At 62.0% G+C, this 12,601-nt stretch overlaps 1 protein-coding gene across 2 annotated transcripts in view; it reads left to right on the top strand.

The window, feature by feature from the left end:
* The window catches only part of PHACTR3 (phosphatase and actin regulator 3), a 228,891-nt gene that overhangs the window by 19,113 nt on the left and 197,177 nt on the right, over nucleotides 1-12,601 (top strand). Inside the window, exon 1 of one of the 2 annotated variants that reach the window (XM_017337824.4) lies at nucleotides 2,353-2,851. The exons of the other annotated variant lie outside the window; for it this stretch is intronic. Coding sequence (XP_017193313.4) covers nucleotides 2,737-2,851 — 115 coding nt within the window. The 5' untranslated portion in view covers nucleotides 2,353-2,736. Of the gene's footprint in view, nucleotides 1-2,352; nucleotides 2,852-12,601 lie in introns of those variants that run through there. 2 annotated transcript variants of the gene reach the window in all.

Raw genomic sequence — 12,601 nt, 5'->3', positions numbered from 1 at the left:
ACCAACAGAAGGAAGACCTTTCTCTCTCTCTCTCTCTCTCTCTCTCTAACTCTACCTGTCAAAAAAAAAAAAGTGCACTTAAGTGCAAAGAGTTGATTTAAAGAAAATCAACTGCAGGCCAGGCCATGTTAGACCTTGGGAAGGCTGGAGGGCCATGGGGGTGGTGGTAGGGCGGTGGAGGCCCCACGCTCTCTCCTCCTGCTGCCCACAGCCCTGGCCGCCCAGCTCCCCACCAGTCCCTCTCTGCATCTGCACAGCTGGGCCAGCTGTGGCTTCTGCATCCAGCCTGGACCACCTCAGGGGCTCGGGAGGGACTCCTGGTGTGGCTGGGGCAGAGGTTCCCAAGCCCGCCTGGGGGCCAGCATTCAGCAAGGGTGCAGTGTCCAGCTGGGGTGACCTGGGCCAGCTGCACTCGCCTCTCAAGCTGGGACTGCAGTTGCTCTGGCTCCTGGGCAGCTGTGAGGGAGGAGTGATGGTGCAGTGTAGCCCTGGGCCACGTCCACACCTGGCACATCATCACCCAGCACATTTGTTGTTGGCAAAGATTTATGTGTGTGTGACAGGCAGAGTGAACACACACACACACACACACACACTCACACACTCACACCCAGAGAGAGAGCCACAGCAGCCAGGGCTTGGCCAGGCTGAAGCCAGGAGCCCAGAAATCCATCCGCGTGTCCCATGTGGGGGCAGGGGCCCGAGCACTTGGGCCATCTTCCGCTGCTTTCCTAGGTGCATCGGCAGAGAGCTGGAATGGAAGTGGGGCAGTGGGACTTGAACTTGAACGTCTGGTGTGGGATGCCATGGTTGTAAGTAGGAACTTAACTGGCAGTGCTGGGCCACAGTGCCGGCCTCCAGCCAGCACACTGTATGTGGATGGAAAGTATCGAGTCCCCATTTTCCTCCTGTTTCGTAGTGCGACCGGCCAGTGCCATTATGTGTCTGGGCATTTGTTCGTTTATTGGCAGCTTCCTCTCGCCATTTTCCTGGAAGACCCCCAGGGTGGGACTGGGGAGGGGGTGATTCTGCGATTGTTCACGCGTCCCCAGTGCCTGGGGTGCTGCTCAGCGCGTGCTAGACTCTGAGAACATTTACAAAGAAAATTCATTTATTTGAGAGGCAGAGACAGAGAGAGAGGGAACTCCAGGGATGGGTTGGCTCCCCCAATCTCCACAGTACTAGGGCGGGCCCAGGGCTGAAGCCAGGAGCTGGGGACTCGATGCAGGAGCCCAGGTACTCCCGGGGTCTGTGTTAGTAAGGGCTGGATCAGGAGCTGGGGCTGGGGCTTGCACCCAGGCGCCCCAATATAGGACGGCGGCATCTTAATGCTAGGCCGAGCGCCCGCCCCTCTGTGAGTGTGTGAAGGAAGGAAGGTCGAAGGAATCCTTTCTCTGGACTGACAGGTGCCGCTGGCAGGCCTGGCTAGGAGCCGAAAGCTTTGCACGCAGACGGCGTCACTATACTCTCTCATGGCTCACTCTTTACCCGCTGACCCTGTAAAAGCAGCCCCCGGGCAGCCGGCTCCTCCCAGCCTGCAGAGGGGGCCAAGCAGCACTGCCCATGGGTTGCCCGAGGGGCTGAGATGGGAGCAGCCCCTCCCCCAGTGTCCCTGTTCAAGTGGCACCTGTGCCATCAGGCAGTGCCGGCCCCCAAGGCCTCTCTGTGCCTTGCCGCCTCCACCTCAAACCCAGAAAATGGCCCATCAGCACCTGGGACACCTCTGGGAGTGGCCGCCCCAGGGGACGTCACCAAAGTGCGCCTCAGGGAGCCTCCCTGGAAGGCACCTGCGCCCTCCTGCCTCTCCCCGCAGGGCCCATGGCGGTGGGCGGTGGGGGCGAGGGTGCCCCGCAGGCCGGGCCAGGCCCTGTGGGGATGCAGCCTGGGACCGCGCCCCTGCCGTGGTGGGCGGCGCCCGGTTCCCCTCGGCCTCAGAGTGCCCAGGAAAGGAAGGGCTGCGGTGCCGGCCTGGCAGCCCGCGGCGCCTGAGCAGATTCGCTGGCGAGGAAGGCGCGGCCCTCGGGGTCCCCGCCCCTCCGGCTGGGATGGGAGGAGGGCGCCGGTAGGCTTCCAGGGTTTCCGAGTGCGGTGCGTGGGGGTGGCAGTGGGCGGCTCAGAGCCCAGGGTCCGGCCCGGCCCCGTGCCGCCCCGCGGCGAGCAGTCCAGGTGCCCGGGACCCGCCCCACCGCGCGCACCCCTTCTCCCCTCCCTGTGACGTCATGCCCCTCGCGCGGCATGATGGGAGAATCCTAATGTTTTCCAACAGATGCTCCAAGAGCCGCTTTCAGATTAAAGCAATTGCGAGAGCAAAGATTCTGCTTTTTTTTCCTCTTTTTTTCCCCGGGGGGTGGGGGGTGGGGTGGGGGGAGGGAGCGCCCTCGACATTCCTGGACATCACCCCTTGCCCCAAGCGCGCAATAAACACTGACAAGAAAAGTTTTTATTTCCTGGTTCAACTTTTATTTCCTGGAATATAGACTGAAGAATGGGAATAAACACGAATAAATAAAGCGAGGCCGCGCACGCCGGGATGCGCCTGGCTGCGGCCGACGGAGCCATTGTCTGCCCGCGCTGAAGCCGCCGGCGCCTCCTGCTCCTTCCCTTCTTGCCCCTTTTTTCTTTTTCTTTTCTTTCTTTTTTTTTAAACGCCCCCTTCAGCCCCCTCGCCGGTGACCTTGGGCGCCTCGGATGCTCTGATTCCAGCGGCACCTTCCAACTTGCCCCCGCGCCGGGCCCATGGCCGCGTCGGAGGACCGGAGCGGCTGCCTTGTGTCGCGGGGCCGCTCGCAGAGCGACCCCAGCGTCCTCACGGAGTCCTCGGCCACCTCGGCGGACGCCGGGGAGAACCCAGGTAACGGGCCGGGCGGGGCGCCGGGGCGGGGTGGGGGAGTGCGAGGCAGGTGGCGCCGGGAGCAGGTCCCCCGCGCGGCTCCGCGCCCTGCCTGCCTTTGGGGAGCCTCGGCGGCGCCCCGGCGCGCGGTGCCCATCCCCAGGATCGCGGGGCTCGGGCGCCGCGGAGCCCTTTGTCCAGACAGGAGCCCATTTCCCAGCGCGAGCCCCGCGCTCCGCAGTCCGCGCTGCTCGCCGGCTGGCGGGCACCGCCATCCCCTTGGAGAGGGGCTTCCCTTCCTCGGGGGCGGCCGGCGGGGGCCGGGGGGCAACCCCTCGATCCCGTGGCCGCCTCCGCCCGGCGCTGGCTCTGAGCTCTGCCCTCCCTCCCGCGCCCCGGCTGTGGCGGCCCGGGCGTGGGCATCCCGCCCGGCAGGGCAGTGCTGGGCTCTCGCGGCCGCCGCGCGGAGGGCTTCCGCTGGGGGCCGGACTCCGGCGGGGCCTGGCGTACCTGGGCGCGCCCGCCTCCGCGGACAGGTGTGGGGCGGCGAAGGGCGTGCGCCAGGACAGACGCGCTGGACGCGGTCCACGCCGCCACCCCCGCGGCAGTGAGAGATTGTTTAGGTGGTAAACCCGTCACAAAGGCGCCTATGAGGCTTGATTGATTACTTTCCAGAGAGGAAGAAAGGCCCTAATGAACAGGAGGGGGTGGGCTATGCGCGCCCCGTTGCCATGGAGACGCAGGAAGCAAAGTGATCATTAAAACCTCTCTCAGCAGAAGGCAATTTTCACTTCACAGGGCGAAGTCTGGGCTTCTCCGACGTGGGGTTCGAAAAAAGCATCAAAGCCTGTGTTTTGGTGTCAAGGCTCGGCGCTGCTTGGGGCGTGGGGTTTGGGTCACAGTTGCCTTTTCCTGCCTTCGTCCTGGTGAAGATCAGCCAGGGCAGGCTGGCACTGTCCTGCCCTGGCCGCGTCCCAGCCTCCCTAACTGCACAGACACGGCCCCTGGACTGGAGGCAGCGGGGCTCCCGTGTCAGGTGTTAGCGATCAGGACTTCCCAGACTTCTTTGTCAGGGCTGTGGACGCGGGGAAGGTGCACTGGGAGGCCAGCCCTGGCTTTTCTGCGTGTGGGAGGGCGAGCTGGTTCCCTGGGAGTTTCAGGCAGGAGCTGCATAGCAGCCCCCTAAGGCTGTAATTAATCCTTTTATTAGAAATCGGAGATACAGCCATCCGCACTCTGGGATGCCTGGGTGCGCTCTGTGCGGGTCCCTGATTGTTCAAGCAGCTTTCCCAGCTCCTTTGTCTCCCTGGCAGCACAAGGAAGCAAACTGTAAATGGAAATGATGGAGACTTCCCTCTTTGGGCCTCCTGTGAGCCAGCGGCTCTGGGGGTGGACATGGAGGGCCTGGCCGGGGGCTGGAGCCAGCCCAGGAGGGGGCTGGAGGAAGGACTTGGGTGCCGAGCTTCGGTGATGCCACAGGAGGACCACGCTCGGGTTCTTCCCTGGTTCAGAGGTCCCAGTGGGCAGCAGTGGGGTGTCTGCAATACGTGGACCTCTGTGGGGGGTGGGCCCTCGTGAAGAGCACCCAGCAGTTATGGATTTGTGGACTGCACTGGGCAGAGGCGTCCTGGCAGAGAGAGAGTCAGGACGTTCTAGTTGGAAGAGGAGGGGTGCAGAGGGCACCTCTTGTACGGCCCGGGCTTGGCTTATGCTTGCATCCCTTTCTGCATGGGGCACTCACTACTGTCCGATGTAGTGCATGTCTGTCCTCGGGCAGATCTGCTTGGCACTTCTTTTTCTGGTGGCTGGCAGGGTCCACCCCCCCCTACTGGTGGCTGGCAGGGTCCACCCCGCTGAGTCCTGCCGGGGTGCTCTGCTTCTTTCATTTCTGTTATCACAGCAGGCTGAGGGGCTCAGTCCTTCTTGCTGTTCTTGGGGCTTCCTCCACTTCCCAGCTGCCGCTGGGACAGGTGAGCCCCGCCCTCCTGTCTAAACCCTCAGTCTTCCTAGAGCAGCCCAAGGTTGCAGTCCCCACTCCCCCAGGTGGCATTTTTACCACATCCGCGTTCTCTGAGAGCCGCCAGGCATCCTCCACACAGGGAAGCCGTCTGCTCCGCACTGCTCTCCTGCTGCAGGGTTGAGCCTGGCGTGAGTGCAGGGGCCCCCGTGGGGCCTCTTCCGGGGGTTTCCGGGCACACGCGCCCAGCGGAGGGCACGCGGCGCCGGGCTCAGTGTTGGGTTCTCCTCAGCACTGCGGCTCGCCACCCTGCTGCATCCGCCTCGTGATAGCCGCTGAGCATTCCAAGGAACATGTGGTCACGGTTTGGCTGTTGGACTTGGTGTTGTTGCCAGTTTTTAATCCATTCTCGGCAGCGTGGTGGCGATTACCCAGGCAGAAGCCACCTGGTGCTCACCTGAGAATTTCCTCCAGGTGCGTGCCCGTGTTGGGGGTGTTTGGCCTCAGGGGACTCACATCAGTTTGCTTTATGGGTCTCACACCCTCCTGGAGAGTGCGCCGGGCACACTCCTTCCAGAATCGAGGCGAATGAGTGCTCTCTCTCCAAACCGTCGCCAACACCTGAGCGCCAGCAGTCTGTTTCTCTCGATGACGAAGGGTGACAAATGGCATCCTGTGTTAACTTGTGGCTTTTGGGTTGCGGGTGAGCAGTCTTCCTGTGGCCGTGTTAGTGCAGCGGATCTCCTGGTGGCACGTCTGTGATTGTGGACCCTGCGGCGGGGTGGACTGTCCCCCACCGTCTCTGTGCCCCCACTCTGGTACCGATTCTGTCTGCATCTTCGTGGTGCTCCTCTCTGGAGCTCCTGCTGTGGCCCCCCTGCCTGGGAGCCCTTCCGCAGTGACACGGGTAGAAGGGAAGGGGCCATCCCTGCACTCCTCCCCCTCTCTCCGTGGAGTTCACGGGCAGCAGCCACACCCACTTCCAAGGGCAGGCTACAGGGCTCTTTCCTGGCTCCCTGTTCTCCGGCTGCTTTTCATTTCTCAGGCTGGAATATTTGGGGTTTCCTGTGATGCCAGTCTTTCTGCCTCGCTCCATTCTGAGCTTTCTTCCTGTGGCCAGCACCAGAGACTGGGCCATGAATCACTGGGGACAGAGCTTTGTCAGTTTTCTCTGGAGGGCCTGGCAGCCAGGTGGGGACAGTGTGTGGCCCGGCCTCCCTTCCTGCAACACTGTTGCCACAGCATGTAGGATGCTCCCGGGAAATCCCCCTGGGCAACCTGGGGTGTACACCTTGATTCTGAAACTGTAGTGTGCGCAGAATCACCTGGAGTCACCCTGAGTTGGATTCAGAGGCCCGGGGTGGCCCTGACACAGCATCTCCGACGGTTCCCTCCCATGTGCTGGTGTCGCAGGTCAGGCGGCCGCACCTGGAGAAGCCCCAAGTGTCGACCTCAGCCGCGGTCTTGGGCTTGCTCTGCCCACACCTTCGTGGGGGTCCTGCCCTAACCTGCCCAGCTCTGAGCTTCACCCCTCTGCACCCTGTGGCCCTTTCTGGTCCTTCAGGGCTCTGCCCCTGCCCTGGTCAGCCCAGATCCCATCCTCCATTCTGATTTGCTCCTCGTGTCCACGGCCTCTGAGAGTCTCGTCTGTCCCGTTCTCCATGGGCTGTGCCCTCTAGACCTGGAGATCCTGGAGATCCTGGAGACAGAGTCCTTGACCTTCACTCGCAGTGCTGCACCCTGAGCCCAGCGCAGAGCTCAGACTTGGGAGGCTTCGTAAGCGTCTGTAGTGCACGGGCACGAGCACCAGGCACCAGTGTCTTCACTGGCCTGGCGGCTGGCCACTCTGCCCGACGGACGGGGCCAGGGCACAGCTTGGAGGGCGAGCAAGGGTGAGCAAGGGCAAGCCGGCCACTGGCACGTGTGCAGGGCCCACTCTCTCTGGGTATTTCCCATAGCGGAAGAGCCTTACAGAATGGCCTCTCCCCTCCCAGGCCATGGCCTCTCCCCTCCCAAGCCTCAGCAGGACATGCAGACACGGCCCGCCGAGACCCAGACCAGGCTGACCCATGCCACCCCCCCCCCACACCTCTTCCTGCACACAGGGGTGCACTTGGCTTGGCGACTTGGTGGCACCTTCATTGCCTGGGCACTGCCTGATGCCTGCCGCTCCCGTGGCCCCATGGCCAGCTGTCCACTTGTGCTCCCACCATGGGGCTGAGCGCCCACCTCCTCGCCCCCGGACAGCCTCCCTCTCCTCCTTCCTACTTGCCCTGCAGATGTGCTGGTCTCTCCTTTGCCACAAACCTTTCATGCTGCCCCCTTCTCGGGGGCGGGGGAGGGGAGGAGAGGCTGGAGTCCCGTTTGTCAACAGGAGGCCCTTCCTGGTCTCATTCCTTGAGGGTGCTGTGGCTCCCTGAGCCCTGAGGTGTCCCCGTGGCCGCTTAGAGAGTGTCTGTGTGGCTTAATTAGCCGCAGAACCATGCAATAATTACCTTGTCAGCTTCTTCAGGGTTACTAGAAATAAATGCTGGATACTTTAAAAGAAATAAATGCTGGATATGTGAAAAATACAGTTTAAAAACGTGGAGGGCTTTCTCAAATTATGAACGCATTGCGTGTTTGTTACAGAAGACGACTGGATGCTTTGGGAATGTCTGCTCCCTGCCTGCTTCTCGCCCCGCACAGAAGCGATGTCGTGGGCTCCGTGCAGGTGCAGGGTGCGGCCGCTCAGCCTCAGGGCTTCTGACCCCAGGCTCAGAGCCCCCCCCGGGCCCTTCACTCCACATACTCTGCTTATGTGGGTCCGGTACTGTGGCCACTGGCTGCCGGTGGCGACTTAAGCTAGGTTAAATATGGTCACCAGAATCCCACCTCCTCAGCTCTCAGGCCACATTTCGGTGGCTCAGCAGCCGTGTGTGGCTGTGGCTGTGGCCGTGGCTGTGGGACTCTGGAACCTTCCGTCCTCACAGAAGCCTGGTTGGCAGCACTGCTCACACGGGTCACTCACCGAGGGCCTGGCTGTGCCCTGTGCTGGCCCAGAAGTTTCCTGGTAGAGTGGGCGTGTCTCTGTGGCCGCCACCATCTCAGGGCCTCCTGTGGGTGGCCGGCCCCCTCCCTGCCCCTAGTCAGATGCCCGTGGAACTCATTTATTTCAATTTCCTGAGTCTTTCCAGAGGACACAGGGCCCTCCCTGCGGGCGCCATTTTGGTCAGGAGATCAGAGAGGTCCTGGGAGTTCTTTGCCAGGACCTGGTGGTGGTCCCGGTCCTGGCTCTGCCATGTACAACTGTGTGGTCTTGGGCCGATCACTGGCCCTCTCCGAGCCTGTTTTGAGTGTTTTGCCTCCTCGGTGAGGAAGGGCTGCCGCACGGCACTCTGGGTAAATGGGGGGACGCCGATTGCGGGTTTCAGGGCTGTTTCAGGGGCAGGCACCTCCATGCCTCTGCAGGAAAGTCGGGAGGAATGACGTGGAGGGTGCGTGGGGACAGCCTGAGGCCGTGCCCCAGCCACGCGTCGACTGGTCCTGTCTGGGCCCAGCTGGGGCGGCCTCTCTCAGCTCCATTTCCCTATCTGTGAATGTGGGTGGCTCTGAATTAACAGGACTGGGGGCCGGGGGATGTCTCGGGCCCACACCCATGCCCGTCAGTGTTCCGGGGCGGCACTGGGCCCTGGGTCCGGCTCAGTAACTGGTGATGCCAAGGAGAAAGCTTACAGGCTCCTGTTCTGATTCTAGACTCCAGGGTGGTGGGTGGGACCAGCTCTGAGTCTCCTCCCACCCAGCCTTTGGCTCCTGATTCACAGTTGCCATTGGCTGGGGCCCTTCATACCCCCATCCCGCTCCTCCCTGTCCACCCAGGACCACCCAGCCTCAGGTACTGCCGCCCAGCCTGTGTGTGGCGCCTTCTGCTGTCCCCCAACCTCTCCAGGTGGTCCCCCTGTGGTCTGATGCTTAAGGGAGCGCACTCGGGCTGTCCTGGAATGGGACTGGAATGCGTGTTTTCTTTCCTGGGTAGTTTTACTCGGACGCGTTGTTTTCTTTGCAAGGGGACCAGGGGAGGGGTTCTTTTAGAGACGAGTGCCTGTCTTGGATGACACGGGGGAGGGGTGTTCTGACGCCAATGCTGCGGAGTGGCTGTGGCCAGTGGGAGGGTCACAGGGTGGCTCCAGGGCCCCTCTCCAGCACCCTGCCCAGAGCACCGGTTACGGGTGGATGGACGCGTCAGAGGAACACAGGCACCGGAAGAGGCCCGCGTGTCCCCAGGTGTATGGAGAGCGTGTGACTGACCGCTGCTGAGTTGGAGCGTTGGATTCTGTTCCTCGCACCAGAGAACTGCCCTCTGCAGGGCTCCAGGCTGGGGTTCTGTGGGGGCCGGGACCCTCCATGGGCGAGTGGGGCTGCCCTGTGCACAGTTCAGTGCTGGGGCAGGCACGTGGGCCTGGTGGGGCTGGATCCCCTGTTTTAAGAGCTGTGTTGGAAATCCAGTTTATGTGAGATGCAGTTTTCAAATACCAGTGAATTTATCAATGAGCATTAGGTTTGCCCTCTCGTAACTGAAAACTGAAATAGCCCTGGTGTAATAAGACAGAGGATTTTCCTCCTCGGATTCTGGATGGCACCGGCCTCCTTGCCACGGCCCGAGACTGCGTCCTGCCTGTCCTGGTGCCGCATGGCTGCTCCTCCACCGCCGGCGGCAAGCACACTTTCCCCGCAGGATGAAAGGTGTGGGTGTCCAGCTGTGGGGGCACGGGGGCCCTACCCGGTCGGGCACCACGTGGCCTCTCCCAAGTGCAGGGGAGCCCTGGAAGTGTTGCACTGCTCCCCCTAACAAGTGCAGGCAGAGTAGTGGAGAGTGAGGATGGCTGGGGGTGGGAGGTATTGGGCACCCACAGTCCCTTCCACATCCTCTGAGAGCGGCACGTGGCCAATTAAAACACAGCAGGGGTGGCAGGTGGCTTGCAGGCTGCCCGGGAGTCTCAGGTAGAAAAGATCTCGTGTTTATGCTTCAGGCATTAGAAAGAAATTAAAGTTGGACGGAATGTGTGGTCTGGGCCTAGACATTACGTCTGTCCGGGTTTAACTTCCTGGCATCCAGGAGACGGCACGCACGGTGTTGTCCTCACAGACTTGATGGACTGGTGAATGACTTGTGGCTGGTGTGAAAATGTGGGTGTCGTCCAGGAGGGGCCATCATACCTCTTCCTGTAACCCCCTGGGAAGGCCAGAGAGCCAGGAGGCTGTCACCTGCTCGGGGTCACATCTGTCCACCATAAAGAAGTGGCTGGGGGGGGGGGGCGGCACCGTGGCTCACTTGGTTAATCCTTCGCCTGCGGCACTGGCATCCCATATGGGTGCCGGGTTCTGTCCCGGTTGCTCCTCTTCCAGTCCAGCTCCCTGCTGTGGCCCAGGAGGGCAGTGGAGGATGGCCCAGGTGCGTGGGCTCCTGCACCCACGTGGGAGACCGGGAGGAGGCACCTGGCTCCTGGCTTCGGATAGGCGCAGTGCCGGCCATAGCAGCCATTTGGGGGGGTGAACCAATGGAAGGAAGACCTTTCTCTCTGTCTCTCTCTCTCACTGTCTAACTCTGCCTGTCAAATAATTAAAAAAAAAAAAAAGTGGCTGGGGTGAGTTGGATGCCCCACCCACCCTGGCTTCCCAGCCTACCTTTCCTATTCCGCCCATCCTGTATGCCCCGCCCACCCAAACTGCCTCATTCTGCCTCCTATAGGAAGCCATCCATCCTTTTAAAATAGATTCCGTGTTTCAACCCCAATCCTGGCTCAAGCCGCCCGTCTGACAGGCGTGTACCTATCTGCAGTTGTGGAAACTGCATGGTCACCCCTTCCCGTGTTCATTTAACCAGAAGGGCCGCCGGCGTCAGGCCGGGGATGGCAGAGACTCGGCGCCTGCGGAGCTGGGGCAGGCCCCGCCTTTGACGGCTGGGGGCCCCTGCTGCTGTGAGTTGAGGCCAGTCTGTTGGATGGGCACCTTGACGATGCCCCTTGTCTAATGGCACAGCAAGAGTGGACTTGACCTTGCTGAGTCAGCAGTCACAAAATGAGTCTGCCGGGAACGGAGGACAGGGTGGGAGCTGTGGTCACGCGGCTGAGCTGCCTGTGTTTACGTGATGCTGAGGCTGTCCTCCAGACACCCTGGTTTTGAAGTCACTGTGGATTGCATGGTTACTACTATTATTTTTGGTTCCATTATTTCTTGAAGGTTTCTCCCCGTATGGAGACAAAATTTCTGCCTTGCAGTCACCAGCCCCGGGGCAGGTTGAAGCCAGACAAGGCGAGCGTGCCAAAAGGTGTCCTTGCGCCTGCTTTTGGCAGGGACTCCTTGTCCTGGGCCACGCGGGGGCCGGGCTACGCGTGTGTGTCGAGTCACACGGGTCAACTCATCGCTGACCGTGGCCCGCCGCTCCGCAGGGTCTTTCCTGTGAGTCTGTGAGTGGCACCTGCTTTCCTGGGCTCTGCCGGCCCCTGCCCCACAGCCAGCGTTTCCCTGTCGTCTCCTCTGTGTGGCCAGGGGCACAGGTCCTCCACAGAGAGCGGTCCTAGGCAGTGTGTCCTGAAAATCAGGCACATTTCTGGAAGAAGAGGATGGCGTGAAAGTCATGATGGTGGAGACGGGCTGAAATGTTGCAGGGAGACCGTGGGGGTGGTGCCTAGGAGACGCCCTGGGCACAGGTCACAGGTCACAGGTCACAGAGGCAGGACAGGCTGTGGGCAGTGGGGGAGCCTGTGGCCCTTCAGCCTTGATCTGCCCGGCACTGCTGTCTGTGTGGAGCATGGCGTGGGACACGAAGGGGCCTTGCACACCTTGGCTGGGGGTGCTGTGTGCGACCAGTAAGAGGACAGGGCTCATAGGCCGAGGGTACCAGACGTCCCAGATGTGCGCCTCCACGTGGTGAGCAGTGCACTCCCCACCAGGTGTCACAGGCTGGACTGTCCCCGAGGTGTGGACGCCCAGGTCCGGGGCCTGCAGGATCACCAGGTGTCACAGGCTGGACCCTCCTCTCAGTGTGGACACCCAGGTCCAGGGCCTGCAGGTGCGCCCAGTGGTGACAGGCTGGACCGTCCCCGCAGTGTGGACACCCAGGTCCGGGGCCTACAGGTGTGCGTGGTGGTGACAGGCTGGGCCGTGCCCGCAGTGTGGACACCCAGGTTCAGGGCCTACAGGTGCGCCCAGTGGTGACAGGCTGGACCGTCCCCGAAGTGTGGACACTCAGGTCCGGGGCCTGCAGGTTCACCAGGTGTCACAGGCTGGACCGTCCCCGCAGTGTGGACGCCCAGGTCCGGGACCTGCAGGTGCGCATGGTGGTGACAGCCTGGGCCGTGCCCGCAGTGCCTCCTCATGCCGCTGTCTTTCTTCCTTGGCCCTCTTTGGCCTGGCCTGTGCCACTGGTACAGATGCCTGGAGCCGCTTCCTGGTCTGAGGACCCAGGCTGGGCCACGGGAGGGAAGTACATTTGACCCCTTTGGTGGGAGGAGCAAGAAAGTCGCACGGGGGCACAGGAGGTGGAGCTTATCCTCTCCCCATCCCCAGGGGATCTGCAGGCTCCGGGAGTCACGCTCCTCTCAGTGTCTCCAGCACACGCAGCGTCGGCAGGGCGACAGGGTCTTGGTGGTGTGGGCAGGTGCATGGACCCTGGGGTCAGACTGCCGGGGTTAACCTGCCAGCTGCACAAGTGTGGCCACCTGGTCCCTGAGCCTCCGTGTCCGTGTGTGGGATGAGGGTTACTCACAGCCTGCAGGACGGCCGTGAGGATGAGATGCCACGATGTCTCTGGTGTTCTGCATGGTGCCTGGGAC

This window comes from Oryctolagus cuniculus, chromosome 11 (genome assembly GCF_051225735.1).
Source record: "Oryctolagus cuniculus isolate XC-2025 breed Fujian yellow rabbit chromosome 11, ASM5122573v1, whole genome shotgun sequence".
In the NCBI taxonomy this organism is placed as follows: domain Eukaryota; kingdom Metazoa; phylum Chordata; class Mammalia; order Lagomorpha; family Leporidae; genus Oryctolagus; species Oryctolagus cuniculus.
Note: the sequence above shows the minus strand (reverse complement) of the source record. Positions and strands in the feature narration are given on the sequence as shown.